Genomic DNA, 17945 nt, shown 5'->3' with positions numbered 1-17945 from the left:
CAGCCACACCTGTTTCATGTTCCCTTGGTTCCACAGGGCCCTGCAGTGCCACAATGGCTCCTTGATTCCATGAGGCCTTGCAGTGTCACAATGGTTCTCTTGCTTCCATGGTGCCCTCGGGTGTCATAATGGCCCCTTGGTTACACAAGTCCTTAAGGATCTTTATGGTCTCCATGGTTCCACAAGGCCCCACAGTGTCCTGATGCTCTATTGGTTCCATGAAGCCTGGCTGTGTCCAATGGCCCCTTGGTTCCATTAGGGCCACGTAGGGCAACAATGATTCCTTTGGTTCCACAAGTTCCCAGAGTGTCACAATGATCCCTTCCTTCCACAGGGCCCTGCAGGGTCACAATGATCCCCTTGGTTCCACAAGTTCCTACAGTGTCACAGGTTCCACAAGGGCCTGCAGTGTCACCATGGCCCATTGGTTCCACAATGCTCCACAGTGTCACAATGGTCTCCATAGGAAGGAAACAAGTGAGCCCCAGTGGTTCAAGGTCAGATGAGAGGCAGCCACCAGAGGCCAAGGCTGGCCAGACTTGACTGTACGGGCAGATTCTTTCTGGGAATAACCCTTGGATATAGGGAATTTTACACAGAATCCCAATTTCTACCATGGGAGCCGAGACAAGAAAGGCAGTTCTTTCCCATAGGAATAAAAGCACAGAGCCCCAGTGCTTCACGGTCAGATGGGAAGTGGCCCTTGACATGCCAAATTCAGTGGGACCTGTCAGACAGCCCCCAGGAGGCCAAACCAGGCAGACCTGTCCCATGTTCCATTGACTTCATGGGTGCCCACACTGTCACAGTGTTCTCCTTGATTCCATGAGGTCTGGCAATGTCACAATTGCTTCTTGGTTTCATGAGCCCCAACAGAGTCACAAGGGTCCATTGGCCCCACGCAGCCCCGCTGTGAAGCAATGGCTCCTTGTTTCTATTTTAAATCAATCACAATCAAACAGCAGTTTGATCGTTGATCCTTGCTTCCATAGGGCCCATGATTTGCACAATGGTCTCCTTGATTCCATGATTCCTGGATTCCACAGTCTCACCATCGTTTCCTTGGATCTCCATTGTCACAACTGAGCCATGGCTCCATGAGGTTCCGTAGTGTCACCGTGGTCGCTGTCAGAGGCTGGATGAGATCCATGTCCCGAGACACCTTGGGATGCTCGGAATGCCCGTGTGGGGCCAGGGCCGGGTCAGGCCTTGGTTTGTGGTGGGACAGAGCCCCACCCCCAGCCCTGGCCTGGCAGAGCTGCCAATCACACAGCAGGGGGTGATGTTAACCCAGCTCTGATTGGCCCAGGTGTCAATCAATCAATCAATCAATCACACACCAGCAGCTGGTGCTACCCTGTCTCTGATTGGACAAGCAACTGGCAGTCCCACCCCAGGGGCGGGGCCATGAAGGCCCAGGGGTTTAAAAGCTGGAGCACGAGGCCAGCCCAAGGTCTGGATCCTGCCTTCTGCTGGGGTTCCTCTGTTGGTGATGCTGGAACCCAAGCAGTTGGTACCCATGTGTGTGTCTTTCTCTGGATCTTCTGTCTTTCTGTTGTTTTCTATTTCTTCTCCTTCTAATCATACTTGCCTGGATCATTTTTGGATAACTTAAAATCTTTAAAGTATTTTACGTTAAAAGTGTGGGAATCCAGGGTACAGGGAATATTTCTCTGTCTGCTCTGAGGAATCCTGACCCCCAGAGAAACACTGCCTTTAACCTTCACCAATGGAGAGGACTTCCAGGACTTTGAGATAGATTGGAATTTACCAAAGTGTAAAATAGATTAGAGGCTAGTTTAGCATGTCACTTGGGTGAGAAATTTAGGTTTTGGGATTTTTATTATGGTGTAGATAGGAAGCAAGATGGAGGAATTTGGGTGCAGTCCCTGTCTTCTTCTTCATCTACTCCATTTTCTGCAGTGTTGGTGGCACAGGGTGATTGGTCAAGAAAAGCAAAGTGCAGAGGTTATGTGGACAGTTAAGGGATGAGTTATTGGTAGATAAATAGAAATAATGAAGCTTTTAAAAGTTAATTGCATGAGACAACTTTAAAGGACCTTGAAACCGTACATTTCAGAGCCATTTTGCGGTCTTTCTCCAGCACGCGGAGCCTGCTGTGCACAGCACGCAAAACTTTAGATAAGATAACAATAAACAAGAAGCTGAAGACTGAAAAAGTCCCATGCATCTCCTTTTACCTGGCACAGAACTGCTATAGGAGGTTTCTCCCATCCAGGGAGCCCCCAGAAGGGCCCAACATAAAAGAAACATAAATAACGGGTTCCCTGAAAATGTTTGTAATAAGTTGGCTCTTTTCCATAAAGTTGTTTACTGAAGGGTTTTTTATTAACTGGCCAATCATGTGAAATGCGTTGATTAAAGGACCAGTGAGGACCACCTGTACCAAACCAAGGCACAAAAGAAAAGGATAAAAAAAAATAGGTGGCTTTTAGCCCTTACCGTTCTGATCTGGGTCTGTGTCATCTCTGACTCCACACCGACATTTGGGGATCTGTGGGGGCTATTGGGGATCCTTTCTGTATTTTGTGACCCAACAGGAGCTCCTCTTATAAAATGTTGCCTGAAGCTCCCACTGTGCCCATGACAGGAACCCCTGTGAGTGTCTGGGACATCCCGGCTCTTTGGCAGCCTGGGGACTCCTAGGATGTCACCGTGGAGCCCCCATGAGTGCCTGTGACAGATGGGTGCCTTTGCAGCCCAAGGTGCCCTGGGATGTCACCATGGAATGGCTGTGACTGCCTCTGACATCAGGGCTCTTTACCATCCTAGAAAGCCCTGGGAGGTCTCCATGGAGCCCCTGTCTCTGCCTGTGACATTCCAGCTCTGGAACAGCCTGGAGACTCTTGGAAAGATCCCCATGGAGCCCCTCTGAGGGCCTGTGACAAATCTGATCCTTAGCAGGCAACCATCACCAGGCCCCTGTTGCTATGGTCAGTTTCCATGGCAACCATCACCAGCCCCCTGTTGCTATGGTCAGTTTCCATGGCAACCATCCCCAGCCCCCTGTTGCTATGGTCAGTTTCCATGGCAACCATTGCCAGCCCCCTGTTGCTATGCTCAGTCCCTTGGCAGCTCCATGGAGACCCCATGCCAGGGCTGGTTGCCATGGACACCAGCTCAGGCCTGCAGCCAGAGCCCGTTGCCATGGCAACCATTGGCAGCCCCATCCCCAGGCTGATGGGATCCCAGAAGCACAGAATTGGCTGAGCTGGGAGGGACCCATCAGGATCCTCCAGTGCAACTGCTGGCCCTGCACAGGACACCCCAACAATGCCAGCCTGGGCCTGGCAGCGCTGGCCAAACGCTGCTGCAGCTCAGAGAGCCCTGGAGCTGGGACCCTTCCCTGGGGAGCCTGGCCAGGGCCCCAGCAGCCTCTGGCCAAAAACCTTTTCCTGACATCCAACCTGAGCCTGCCCCAACTCAGCTGCAGCCACTCCCTCCACTCCTGTCCCTGGGCACCAGAGGGAAGAGGTTCCCACAGCCCCAGCCAGGGACCCGCTCCCAAGGCTGCTGCCATGGCCACCAGGGCTGGCACCAGCTGGGATGCTCGGTTTCCACGGGCCGGGCTTCAGGAATGGGATTCCCCAATTTCCTGCTCCCGCTAAAACCGCGCTGCCCTCGCTGCCCTCCCGCCTCCCATGGAAAGCACAAAAGGCAAAGATCCCGTGCTGGGATGAGAACAATTTATTGGGAACAGCAATGAGATAAGGAAACAAACAGGAGCAGAAACAATATTGATAACAGAAGGGATAGGTAAAACTATTTACAGAGAAAACTACAACATCAACAACTAGTTCTTCCTGGCAATGTATGGAAAGGACACCGTTCTCCTCAGGGAGAGAGAGAGAGAGAGAGTCCCTTTCCTGCTCCTGGCAATGACCTGATGTGGGCGTGAATGTAATGACACGGCCATGGCCAGACCCTCATGTTTTTCAATGCCACATCATGTCATTGGAAGGGGCAGAAAAAGGTACAGGTGTCTTCCCAGCATGGATCACAGGGAAAATGGAACACCAGGGCTCTTCCCAATGTGGATGCTCCCATGAGGGAAAAAGCTGGAGCAGTGCATGAAGCTGTTCCTTCAGTCGGGGCATTTGCAGGGCTTCCCTTGCTGGTGGCTCCGTTGGTGTCTTGTCAAATGAGAGCTCTTGGAGAAGCTCTTCCCGCACTGGGGACACTGGTAGGGCCTCTCCCCAGTGTGGATGCGTTGGTGGATGATGAGGGCAGAGCTGCAGCTGAAGCCCTTCCCACACTCCCCACACTTGTAGGGCCATTCCCCAGTGTGGATCATCTGGTGGCTGATCAGGCTGCTGCTCTGCCTGAAGCTCTTCCCACACTCCAAGCACTTCTGGGGCTTCTCCCCATTGTGAAGCTGCCCATGGACCACCAGCTCTGAGCTCTGGCTGAAGCTCTGACCACCTTCCTGGCTCAGCGTAGGTCTTTCCTCCTCAGAACACACTGGGCTGGGTTTGCAGCCCCTCCTCCTGTGTAATCTCTGGGGCTTTTCCTCCACGTTGGAATTCTGCACCGTGGAGCCACTCAAAATGGCCTCTTCCAAGATGTTCTGCTGTGGGGATTTGTCCTCCCTGGTCCCCATCCTCAGCTTCTTCCCTGGGGGAGGAAGGACAAGGAGAGGATGGGATTTGCCTCCATGCCAGAGGGAAGGGGAAGGAGATCCCCCCAGTGAATCCCCGGCAGGACAGGGTTGGCAGCAGGGTTGTCCTGCAGCCGGGGGCTGTGCTGGGCTGGGAGATGGAGCAGGAGAGAGGGGGAAAGGGGCACTGACTTCCTCCTCACCTGCCTGGCTGTCCCAGGGCATTGTGTCAGTTTGAAAAGACAGGTGTCTGCTAAGGAAGGCCGGAGACTCCCTTGAAATGGAAAATGTTAATCCCTTCACTTGGAATTATAATTTTCAAAACAAGAGGCTGTCAAGCAAAGTCTATGGGAATAGGAATAACAGTTCTTCAGAAGGAAAATTAAAAATACAAATGCAGTAGTACTAAAAACTACTTACAGAGTAAGAATATGACCTGACACCCTGTGGGTCAGAGTGTTGGTAGCACTCCTGTTAAATGGTGGCTGCAGTGCTCCTGCAGGGACAGGTGTGGCTCTGTTGGAGCAGTGATCCTGTCAAAAGGTGGAGTTTTCCTCTGAAGGTCCAGTTGTGGTGTCGATTGGCCTGGTCTTCCTCTGGGATCCAGTGGAGCTGAAAGCTGCTCTTCTGGGAATCCTGTGGGAGAAGGCTGACTCTGTTGTTCACATTCTCAGATTATATCCAGCTAGGAATGCTTGGCTCCTCCCTCTGGGCAGATCTTCTCACAATGGGATGATGGAATTTTTATCAGTGACACTCAATGGCCCATTAACAGAAGATATCTCCCTGGAGGGAGGATTCATGTGGAAGAGATAAAGTAAACTGCTCAATTAACAGATGATAATTTCCCCAGCTTTAACAGAGGGTAATTGAATACACACCCAGCTAAACCTGAGACACTGTTCCAGCCTTGGAAAGCAGGATTTGGTACCAGGATTCTTTAGGGAATGCAACCCTGATTGAAGGCAGAGATAGAATCTCCAGAGCCTGCAGCCAGAAATGGACAGTTGCGTGATACTCATTTCAACATCTTCTCTTTTGGAATTATTTACTAATGATTATTTGCTTTGCCTACCTAATATTTTTGTAATTTTTTGCAAATTTGCATTATCTAAATTACACTGTTCCTTAAGTTAAGTTGGTGTCTGTGTCTTTGGTGCGGGCCCTGCCCACTGGCGAAACAGGGCCCAATCCTGCCTAAGTGTTACCTGGGGAGACAAAACCCTGACTGCAAATGTGCCCCCTTCCTCCTTGTTCCCCACACTTCATGCACTGATCATGATGTCCTATGGTCTGGGCTATCCCTGGGGTCAGCTGGGATCTCCTGTCCTGGCTGTGTCCCCTCCCAAGCTCCCCCACACCCTCAGCCCCACCCCAGCGTGGCCGAATGAGGGGCAGGACAGGCCTTGGCTCAGTGCGAGCTCAGCAAGAACAAAACCATCTCTGCGTTCTCAGCCCTGTGCTCAGCCCCCGGGCCCAGCATTTCCTCCACTGCCACCCCAGACCCCCCTTTCCCACCCCTCTGCCCCACGGCCGCCGCAGCACCGGCTGACAATAGAAGCAATTCTGTGGCAATTCCAAGTTTCCTTGGTTCCTGCACAGCTCCAGCTCAGCTGCTGGCAGGTTACAATTAAAGAAAAGTGCAAATTTGGCCCAATACAGATATTATTAAAAGGAAGGGAAAGCTCTGTGTAGCTGTCACGAAGGTGACAGGGATGAAGAGAAAAATGATTCTCACATTTGGAAAAAACCCAAGCCTGGGAATTCAGTAGTTATTTGGGAATTTAGCTACTTGAGCTGGGCTTCTTGTGGGACTTTTAGCAGCCTTGTGTTCCTCACCATGTGGTGAATGAACCTTGTCAGTCTTGCTGGTATCATTTGCTCCATTTCCTCCAGTGATTTTAACAAACTTTTCAAGGAGGGACAACAAAATATTTTCTTTACACTCCAGTCCCAAAACAGCCATTTTCCTCATCAGTTCTCCCATAGGTCGCTCAGACGAAGCTGCATCCAAGTTTCCAAGAGTTCCTCCAGGGAGACCCACAACCTCCTCAGAGGAAGGAACCATGCTGTAGTCAAAGGCAACTGGGGTCAAAGGACAGTGCCCTGAACTCACTGTGCCAAAATAATTTCACAATCTGGTTAAGAAAATATTAGAGAGATGCCATTTGCCCTGGAGCAGGGCAAGTGTGACATTGTCCCCTGTGTGTGTGTGGCCTTCCAAGGGTGGGGGTTTTACACCTGAGCCAGTTTGGGTAAGGGGGGTGGTGTTCACCCCCTGAGCAGGGATTCCCCCACTGTTTCAGGCTGCAATGTAAGATGGAACCAAATGCATGTTTTCAATGCCCATCTTCATCAACTGCTCTAAACAGGTGGGGCAGTGTTCTTGATCTCCTCCATGACTCAGCCCTGATAACGCCCTCCAGGGGAGATATCTTCTGGGAATGGGCCATTGAGTGTCACTGCAGGACTGATCAAATTCCATCATCCCATTGTGGGATGCTCCGCCCAGGGGGAGGATCCAAGCATTCCTACCTGCATATAAGGTGAGCCTTGCAACACCAGGAGCAGCTTGCCTACTGGATTCCCAGAGGACAAGAGCTCCAGAACCACCCCTGGACCTTCAGAGGAAGACCAGACCCTTCTACAGGATCACTGCTTGGACAGAATCACGTTCATCCCTCCAACAGGACTGCAGACACCATTTAATGGGACTGCTGCCACCACCCTGACCAGCAGGGTGTCAGGTTATATCCTGACTCTGTCAGTTTAAGGCAGTGTTTCTGTATCATTGCCTTGATCTTCATTTTCTTATTAAATTGTAATTCTGGCTTAGACTCTCCCCCAGGTTTGCCTTGTAACCAGAAAAAAAGACAATGTGTGCACCCTTTGTTTGGTTCCCAGAACAGGATTTCCCATTCCCAAACCTTGACTGGATGGAGGAGGAGGCTGCGAGAAACAGAAGGGAGCCATGGGATACCCAGGCAGGTGAGGAGGATGTCAGTGCCCCTTTCCCCCTCTCTCCTGCTCCATCTCCCAGCCCAGCATGGCCCCTGGCTGCAGGACAACCCTGCTGCCAACCCCGTCCTGCTGGGGATGCACTGGGGGGATCTCCTTCCCCTTCCCTCTGGCATGGAGACAAATCCCATCCTCTCCTTGTCCTTCCTCCCCCAGGGAAGGAGCTGAGGATGGAGACCATGGAGGAAAAATCTCCATGGCAGACCCTTGTGGAAGTGGCAGTTTTGAGTGACTCCACAGTGCAGAATTCCAATGGGGAGGAAAATCCCCACAAATCCCCCATGAGAATGGGCTCCGAACTCAGCCCAGTTTGCTCTGAGGAGGAAAGACCCACCCTGAGCCAGGAAGGTGGACAGAGCTTCAGCCAGAGCTCAGAGCTGGTGGCCCATGAGCAGCTTCATGATGGGGAGAAGCCCCACAAGTGCTTGGAGTGTGGCAAGAGCTTCAGCAAGAGTAACCACCTGATCCGCCACCAGATGATCCACACTGGGGAATGGCCCTACAAGTGTGGGGAGTGTGGGAAGGGCTTCAGCTGCAGCTCTGCCCTCATCATCCACCAACGCATCCACACTGGAGAGAAGCCCTACGAGTGTCCCCAGTGTCAGAAGAGGTTTAGGACCAGCTCCAATCTCTACAAGCACAAGCGAATTCACTCAGAGGAGAGGCCCTTCCTCTGCCCTGACTGTGGGAAGGGCTTCAAGCGCAACTCCCTCCTCATCAGGCACCAGCGCATCCACACTGGGGAGAGGCCCTACGCGTGCCCCACATGTGGGAAGAGATTCCAGACCAGCTCCAATCTCTACCTGCATGAGCGCATTCACATGGATGAGAGGCCCTTCCGCTGCTCTGATTGTGGGAAGGACTTCAAGAAAAAATTCACCCTCATCAGGCACCAGCGCATCCATATTGGGGAGAGGCCCAATGAGTTCTCCACATCATGGGAAGAGCTCGTCCATGAGCTTTCACTTGATCAGACACCAATGGAGTCGCCAGTAAGGGAAGTTCTGCGAGTGCCCCAGCTGCAGGAAGAGCTTCATGCGCCACTCCAGCTTCTTTCCCCATTGGGGGTCCCATGTTGGGAAGAGCCCTGGGGATCCATTTTCCCTGTGATCCACGGTAGGAAGACACCAGTCCCTTTTCCTGCCCCTGCCAATGACCTGATGTGGGATGGAAGAACATGCGGGTCTGGCTATGGCTGTGACATTACATTCACTCCCACCTCAGGTCATTGCCAGTGGCAGGAAAGGGACTCTCTCTCTCTCTCCCTCCTGACAAAACGGGTGTCCTTTCCAGGCAGGGGAAAATTGTAGCCGGGAAGAGACAGTCAGTTGTGTTGTAGTTTTCCCTTTTTCTTATCACTTGTGTTATCAGTATTGTTTCTGCTCCTTTTTGTTCCGTATCCCGTTGCTGTTCCCAATAAATTGTTCTTATCCCAGCCCGGGATCTTTGCCTTTTGTGCTTTCCATGGGAGGCGGGAGGGCAGCGAGGGCAGTGCAGTTTTAGCGGGAGCAGGAAATTGGGGAATCCCATTCCTGAAGCCCGGCCCGTGGAAACCGAGCATCCCAGCTGGTGCCAGCCCTGGTGGCCATGGCAGCAGCCTTGGGAGCGGGTCCCTGGCTGGGGCTGTGGGAACCTCTTCCCTCTGGTGCCCAGGGACAGGAGTGGAGGGAGTGGCTGCAGCTGAGTCGGGGCAGGCTCAGGTTGGATGTCAGGAAAAGGTTTTTGGCCAGAGGCTGCTGGGGCCCTGGCCAGGCTCCCCAGGGAAGGCTCCCAGCTCCAGGGCTCTCTGAGCTGCAGCAGCGTTTGGCCAGCGCTGCCAGGCCCAGGCTGGCATTGTTGGGGTGTCCTGTGCAGGGCCAGCAGTTGCACTGGAGGATCCTGATGGGTCCCTCCCAGCTCAGCCAATTCTGTGCTTCTGGGATCCCATGAGCCTGTGGATGGGGGGCTGCCAATGGTTGCCATGGCAACGGGCTCTGGCTGCAGGCCTGAGCTGGTGTCCATGGCAACCAGCCCTGACATGGGGTCTCCATGGAGCAGCCAAGGGACTGAGCATAGCAACAGGGGGATGGGGATGGTTGCCATGGAAACTGACCATAGCAACAGGGGGCTGGTGATGGTTGCCATGGAAACTGACCATAGCAACAGGGGGCTGGGGATGGTTGCCTGCTAAGGATCAGATTTGGCACAGGCCCTCAGAGGGGTTCCATGGGGACTTTCCAGGAGCTGGAATGTCACATGCAGAAACGGGGGCTCCATGGAGACCTCCCAGGGCTTTCTGGGGATGGTAAAGAGCCCTGTGGTCAGAGGCAGTCACAGCCATTCCATGGTGACATCCCAGGGCACCTTGGGCTGCAAAGGCACCCATCTGTCACAGGCACTCACGGGGGCTCCACGGTGACATCCCAGGAGTGCCCAGGCTGCCAGAGAGCCGGGATGTCCCAGACACTCACAGGGGTTCCTGTCATGGGCACAGTGGGAGCTTCTGGCAAAGTTTATTAGAGAAGCTCCTTTTGGGTCACAAAATACAGAAACGATCCCCAATAGCCCCCATAGATCCGCAAATGTCACTGTGGAATCAGTGTTCCATGCTTTCTTTCCAATGGAAAACAACCATCCTTCTCTTCCAGGTGTCAATGTCTGAAATTGGGATTCCACCTCTAAAATTCTGGATATGCAAGGGTTGCTCCCAGGCACAATCTGCAAGTACCATCAAGCCTGGCTGCCCTTGGCCTCTGGTGGCTGCCCCTGCAACACTGGGGCTCGGTTCTTCCCTTCCCATGGAGATCACTGGGACACTGTGGGGACCCCATGGAACCAAGGGGATCATTGTGGCACCACTGGAGCCCATGGAACCAAGGAGCCATGGTGACCCAGCGGGGCTTCATGGAACCCAGAGACCATTCTGGCTCTGTGGGGCCTGATGGAACCATGGAGACCATTGGGACTCGTCAGGGCCTGGTGTCACCAAGGGGGCATTATGACTCCTCAGGGCCTCAGGGAAGCAAGGGACCATTGGGACAATGTGGGGCCCCATGGAACTGAGGGAACATGGAACAGGTCTGGCTGGTTTGGCCTCCCAGGGGCCACCTGAAAGGTCTGGCTGATGTCAAGGGCTGCCTCTCATCAGCTCCTGGAGCACTGGGGCTCCATGCTCTCCTTGCTATGGAAAGAACCATTTGGCTTTTCAGATGCTGTAAGAGATGGTCTGAAGTTTCCCTCATTTGCCTCATGACTGTCCCAAGGACAGAGACCAGGACCCTGAGGACCCTGACTGGAGCTCTGGCCTGGCTGCGGTGGATGCTCACCAAGGGATTGTTTGCAGGTGTGTTTGCAGTGCTGCCATGGTCGCTGCTTTGAGCAGGGGGCTGGCAAAGGAGCAGCTCACCCTATATGCTGGCACCTGCTTCATGACAATAGCCCATGAATTTCACCACCTCTTGGCCAAATGAACTTTCTGGGGTAACTTTGGTGGTCCCCCATGGAAAATCCTTCATCTGCTTCATGACCACCGTGATGGATGGAGATTGAAGCCCCCTCCCAAGGACTGAGACTGAGACCCCTATAACCCTAACACAGGGAGGGGTTGGCCTGATTGAAGTGAGATGTTTGCCCAGGTGTGGTCACTGGACCAAGAAAACAATTGCTCTCACTCACTGCTGAGATTGACTTATCCTGTTATGGAACATGGACTGTCTGTACCTGTTTTCAATAGACTTATTCTTCATTGTCTTTTACCTGTTCCCCCCTCAGCAGAGGACTATAATAGACCCCTGAGTTAACCAAGACTTTGAGATTCTCCCTGACCTGACAAGACAGATCTATTGGCTGGACCACATGAGGATTTAGTCTCTCTGTTTGGTAGCTATATCCACCCCCTCTCTTTCTCTCTCTCTCTATCCTTTATCTCCTTTCTATATCCCTCTATTGCATTTGCTGTGGGCACTCAATAAAAGGTGCATTTATTTGATTAATACTGAAATGCCCTTCGTGTTGTTTTTTGCACTCCGAGATCAGTTAACGAACCATCACGACCCCCACTTTTATGAGCGGATTGTGACCATTGCCAAACTTGGTACTCTCCCTAAACAATTTCCTTAATGCAATGGTATCTCCCAGAAAAAAACGTGCCAGCTCTGGCTGGCCTTGGCCTCTGGTGGCCACCTCTCATCTGCCCCTGAAACACTGGGGCTCTGTTCCTTCCTTCCTATGGAAAAGAAACGGATTTCATGTCCAAGGGCCATGGACAAAAATTAGCATTTGGCTTCCCAAATTCCATATATCCAAGGATTGCTCCCAGACAAAAGTAGCTAGGACAGACAGGTGAGGCTGGCCCTGTCGTCTGGTGATTGTCTTAGACTCTGAGCTGAATGTTTTCATTTGAAAACACCTTGGAGAGGGCCCAGAGATCTCCTAAGGAGGGGTTTTGAGGCCTTGGGCACATGAGCACTACATATGGACAAAGGAGCTCTGTGCTCTGTGCTGTTGTGGTGGTTTTGCATCACAGAAGTGATGTCCTAAGAGAAGCTGATAGCAGTTTCATCCATGTCTGACAAAACACCAATGAGTAATCAGCTTTGAGAATTGACAATCTGTTAAACCATGAAGGAAACTGTACACACCTCTGTGAAGACACATGTTCAAGATGAGAAAGCCTGGGAGGGTCTCTTTCCCTTCTGGCTGGCACAGAGGTAACAAGGCCAGCCCAGCTCCCCATCTCAGCCAGCGTGGGCCATGTGGGTTCTCTGCTTGCTTTTTCTACTTCTCTTGGGCTTGGGATTGAAGGCACTTGAGATGACAGTACGTGTTCAGACTCAGGTGCTTATTGTTTCTTACCCATGTTACATTCTTAAGGCCGTGAGTTCTGCACTCTTTCATTAGCAGGGCACAAAATGGCTAAGTATCTCTTGTTATAAGGTCTTTTAAGGCTAAACTATCCAATTAAGAAAAGATACCTAAATTATTTTCCCTTTTAACCCAATAATTGATCATTTGAAGCCTGCAATGCAGACTTTTATGTCCAATTACAAAATACCACCCAAACCCATGAAGAAAAAGGAAGAAGAAGGTGAAGAAGAAAGAAGAAGGTAAAGAAGAACAACCCATCTCCACCCTAAAACCTCCATCTGGCCTCATATTTATTATTATCTTCTAAAACCCAGAAGTCTTAAGATTTTTCTGTGATATTATACACTTCTAACCAACTACACACCCATAATCCCAATGCTATTGATCAATTTTGGAAGCCTTCTCCACAGCCTCAGGTCAAATGCAGTGTTCTCTTGCGGGTCTCTGCCTTTCAGCAGAGAAAGTTTAAATTTCTCAGCATCCAGGATTCCAGCAAGGCCGGGCGGCTCCTGCCGTGGGGCCGGGCCCCTTCCCAGGGACCCCGCCAGGCCCCATCGGCTGCCAGGCAGGGCAGGGGAGGCCGCGGGGCCGAGGCCGGGCCGGGCCATGGCTGCAGTTGGGAACATCTGGGCCCTGCTGAGCCCTGCCCCGCCGCCAGCCTGGGCCCAGCCAGGATCCGCCGGGCCCCAGGAGCAGCCCCGGGCCGGGCCGGCTCGGCCAAGATTCTGCCACCCTTGGGCTTCAGCCGCAAGCCCCGGGCAGGGGCAGGAGAAGCCATCGGCCCCGGCCGTGCTGCTGCTGTGCTCTGGCCTGGCTGCTGAGATCCTGGCCCTGCCCCAGCGCGGCCCATCCTGACACAGCCCCAGCGCAGCCGCTGCAGAAACCTCCATCGTAAAACAGCTCCGGCCGCAAGCACCGAGCCCGGCCGGGGGCACGGAACCATCTGCAGGCCCCGGGTGAGATATGAACTCTTTCAGTGCTTCCATCCTCCCTCCAGTGAGAGAAAAGGACAAAGTGCAGGCACACAGAGGAGCAACATCAAGACACCGAGGTCACTGAAGGGGAAGCTGAGTCCCAGATGGGAGGAATGAGGAGATGCCTTGATCTTGGGGCTGAAATCCTCTTGTAAAGCTATGAAGAAAAATGTAATTAATATTTCAGACTCTCTTTTTCCCTATAACTAATTGAAAATATGGACAGATGATCTGTTCAGCAAAGGCCTCCATGCTAAATTAAGCAAATGTTGAAGTAGCTGTGATCCTATGAGAAGTTTAAACAGAGAAAGAGAGTAGAGTAATGAGATGTGCCTGTGCCCTCAGGGAGAGAAGAAGAAGATCTCTGTTCCCAGAGATGAAGATGATTTCAGAAATAGATGAAGAGAATCTTTGCTCTTGAACAGCTCATCTTTAAACTCATACCCCATACATTGACATGGCCCATAAAAACAGCTGTGGGAAAAGCTATGAAAAATGGGAGGGACTTGACAATTGCAGATTTTCTGGGCAGCTGCTCTCTGTGGGAATTGAGAGCCATGGGAGAACTGTTTTCTTATGGAGAAGTCTCCATAGCATGAAAGAGAGACTCCTCTCCCTAAGTGAACAGCAGAAAGACTGTTCTAGATGGTGTAAACTGACTGAAACTTTCAGGTTTTGTCTCCTTGCATTGTCAGTAAGAAAGAAAAGGTTGTAGGGAGAGGAGAAGTGTTCAGATTCTTATTACTCTTTCTTCTATTTACTGGTAATAAACTTTTCTATATACCCTTTTAAAATTTTGAGCCTACTTTGCCTTTCTCCTAATCCCATCTCACAGCAGGAAATGAGTAAATATATTCCAGTGAGTGCAATGGTAATTAGCCAACACCAATCCCACTGCACTAATAGGTGCATTGGCTGAGAAATCTCAAATTAGCAAACCAAAATCACTCCAGATAGGTTCCTGATAAACTGCATAAGAGCAGAGGGAAATCAAGGCAGAGCCATGGTTTGTCAGGACTTGCTGCATCCTGATGAGCCCTGTGGTGCATTTGGAGCTGAGCCCTTGAACCTCAGGGCCTGAGAGGAGATTGCACAAACCTTTCCAGAAGTCAAAGTCAGAAGAAACACCCAAAGTGTCTCAAAGCATGAATGGGTCTCAGTGAGGTCCATGCCCAACACAGGCTCCTCATGGACTCCTTGGATGAGACAATTGGAGGCCAGGATTGACCAAAAACATCTCAGAATCTCAATGTGGAAAGGAAATTCCAAACTACCTTAAAAAATTTGAGTATCTCAAAGCATTACTGAGCACCACTGAGTGTCAGTACAAAGCTCTCCAGGGACTCATTAAAGCAGATAATTGGAGCCATGATTGCACAAACCTCTCACAGAGTCTCTATCAAAAGGGAAACACCAAGTACCTCAAAATAACTGGAGTACCCTGAAGCATTAATGAGCCCCACTGAGTGTTGTTCCTGACAAAGCCTCTCCAGGGACTAATTACGGCAGATAATTGGAGGCCATGATTGCACAAACCTCTCAGAGACTCCAAGGCAAAAGCCAAACCCCAAGTTCTTTGAAAAACCTGCAGTCCCTGCAGGGAGCATGAAGGAGCCCCCAGGGCCATTGCTGAGCAAGGCTCCCCAGGGACTCCTTGCAGCAGATCCTTGAGGTCACTGGGATGTGGGCTAGGGGGGGATGCTGAGGGCAGCACAAGGGGCTGACAGTGCCCAGCCTGGCTGGGGCTGTGCCAGGAGGCCCCAGGGCCTCAGGACAAGGTGTCTCCTCCCAGCCCTTGCTGGCACAGACCCTGCTGTGCCCCAGGGCACCAAGACTTGGCTTCTCTTTGTCCCCACCTGTCAGCACTGCCTGCAGTTCTCTGCTCTGCCTGGGGCCTGGGGACACTTGCTCAGTCATGTCCCTCTCTGGGACCCATTAAAAGTCCAAGAAAGTTTAGAGTTGGATTCTGCCTTGGAGCTCTGGAGAGGTTTCTTCAGCTCCCTCTCAGGGACTGATGTTCAGGGCCTGAGCACAAAGGCCCAGAGGCTGATTAAAGTCCTTGTGCTGTGTCTGTGCTGCTGAGCTGGGCTGGGCTCCTGGCCCAGAGGCAGCTCCTGCTCCCCAAGAAGAGCTTCAAAAGCACATTTCTCTGGATGAGCAGCTCTTGTGCCAGCCCAGCAGGGCTGGGGCACTGCCTGCAGCCAGCCCGGGCACAGCACAGAGGCACAGAGAGCTTCAATCAGTCAGGGCTGGGAAGGGGCTGAGAAGTGCCTGGGGCACAATCACTGCCAGCCCTTGGCACAGGAACCTCTGGCTGCAGGACAATGCAGCTGCAGCTCCTGGAGCCATCTCCTGCAGCTGGAACATGCCAATGCCTGCAGAGCCTGTGAGTACATTCTCTGCTTGTCTCTTGTGCAGAGCAGCCAGGGGTGCCCAGGGCTGTCCTGCAGAGCAGGGTCCTGCAGCCCAGGGCGCTGTGCTGGGGCAGGGACTCTGCTGCCTGCCAGGGACAGCTCTCAGCCAGCCCTGGCAGCTGCTGCCAGCACTGGGGGACAAGATCTGGGTGGGAGGAGACAGCTGGTGAGGCTTGGAAGTGTTCTCCTTGTGTGGGGAGGATGCTGCATTGTTCAGGAGTGCTCCCAGCATGGCATTTAACTGCAGAACATTTCCAAGTAGATTATACAGGGTGCACAGCAAGGTAGGGCCTGAATAAAAGGGAAAATCCTGCTTTATTAATCTACTGCTCTAGGTTGCATGGATGGGAAATTGCAAACAGATAATCATCCCTCAGTTCAGGTAGAGAAATTTTTTATATCAGATCTTACAAAACCAGGCAGTGAAAGAAATCCGCCCTTAGGGGCAGCATCAGTGTCACTTTTCCAATAGCTCAAGGTTTTTATCATGTTTCTAGCAGAGCCTGCAGAGCCAGAGCTGGCTCTGGGCAGTGCCTGAGCTGGGAGGGCTCTGCAGGGCAGAGCTGAGCCCCCAGGGCTGGGCTGGGCTCTGGCAGCACTGGCAGGGCCCAGCCCTGGGCACAGGGAAGCAGCTGCTGGCAGGGACAGCTCCAGGCAGCAGAGCCCTGGGAAGGCAGTGGGGGGAAAGTGCCCCCAGGCTGTGCTGGGATATTTTAAGTCCTCTCCAAACCCAACTATTTTATGATTACTTTTTTTACAGATCCCCATGCCAAGGCTCCTTAAATGTCCAACAGCAGCTCCATCAGGCACTTCCTGCTGCTGGCATTGGCAGACACGCGGCAGCTGCAGCTCCTGCACTTCTGCCTCTTGCTGGGCATCTCCCTGGCTGCCCTCCTGGGCAATGGCCTCATCATCAGCGCCGTAGCCTGCGGCCACCACCTGCACACGCCCATGTTCTTCTTCCTGCTCAACCTGGCCCTCGCTGACCTGGGCTCCATCTGCACCACTGTCCCCAAAGCCATGCACAATTCCCTCTGGGACACCAGGGACATCTCCTACACAGCATGTGCTGCACAGCTATTTTTTTTTGTGTTCTTCATCTCAGCAGAGTATTTCCTCCTGACCATCATGTGCTACGACCGCTACGTGTCCATCCGCAAACCCCTGCACTACGGGACCCTCCTGGGCAGCAGAGCTTGTGCCCACATGGCAGCAGCTGCCTGGGCCAGTGCCTTTCTCAATGCTCTCATGCACACAGCCAATACATTTTCCCTGCCCCTGTGCCATGGCAATGCCCTGGGCCAGTTCTTCTGTGAAATCCCACAGATCCTCAAGCTCTCCTGCTCCAAATCCTATCTCAGGGAACTTCGGCTTCTTGTAGTTACTGCTAGTTTATCATTTGTTTGTTTTGTGTTCATGGTTTTCTCCTATGTGCAGATCTTCAGGGCTGTGCTGAGGATCCCCTCTGAGCAGGGACGGCACAAAGCCTTTTCCACCTGCCTCCCTCACCTGGCCGTGGTCTCCCTGTTCATCAGCACAGGCACGTTTGCTCAGCTGAAGCCCCCTTCCCTGTCCTCCCCATCCCTGGATCTGGCAGTGTCAGTTCTGTACTCAGTGGTGCCTCCAGTCCTGAACCCCCTCATCTACAGCCTGAGGAACCAGGAGCTCAAGGCTGCAGTGTGGAGACTGATGACTGGATGGTTTCAGGAACCATTAAAATGATGGTCAATTTCTGCAAATCATTCATAATAAAAGTCATCTTTGATACTCATTTTGGTTTGGTTGTGGGTTTTTTCTTTTGTATTACTTTTATTAATATTGTCCATAACGAAATATAATTCCTTGTGCCATTTCTCATTTTATTTCTCTCCACCTTCCCTGTGGCCACAGACTGTGTCAATGAGGGGCTGTGCTCTTGGTGGCTTTAAAGGAATTAAAGGATCTCCCAGCAGAGTTTTCTGCAGAGATGCCCTTTTGTTGCCTTCTCTGGAGCTGCAGCAGCAATGTCTGTGTGCAGAGCTGGGGCAGATCAGTGCTGGCCCAGCAGCTGTGCCCAGCAGCAGCAGCAGCAGCAGC

At 52.2% G+C, this 17945-nt stretch overlaps 1 protein-coding gene across 1 annotated transcript in view; it reads right to left on the bottom strand.

The window, feature by feature from the left end:
* Positions 1–4105: 4105 nt before the first annotated feature.
* LOC143692435 (uncharacterized) overlaps positions 4106–17945 on the bottom strand; it is a 47430-nt gene continuing 33590 nt past the window's right edge. Inside the window, exon 2 of the mRNA XM_077172667.1 lies at positions 4106–4322. Within this exon, the coding sequence (XP_077028782.1) occupies positions 4106–4322 (217 nt within the window). The remainder of the gene's footprint in view (positions 4323–17945) is intronic.

The sequence above is a fragment of the Agelaius phoeniceus genome (genome assembly GCF_051311805.1).
Source record: "Agelaius phoeniceus isolate bAgePho1 chromosome W unlocalized genomic scaffold, bAgePho1.hap1 SUPER_W_unloc_1, whole genome shotgun sequence".
NCBI classification, from domain to species: domain Eukaryota; kingdom Metazoa; phylum Chordata; class Aves; order Passeriformes; family Icteridae; genus Agelaius; species Agelaius phoeniceus.
This window is presented reverse-complemented; position numbering and strand designations above follow the sequence as displayed.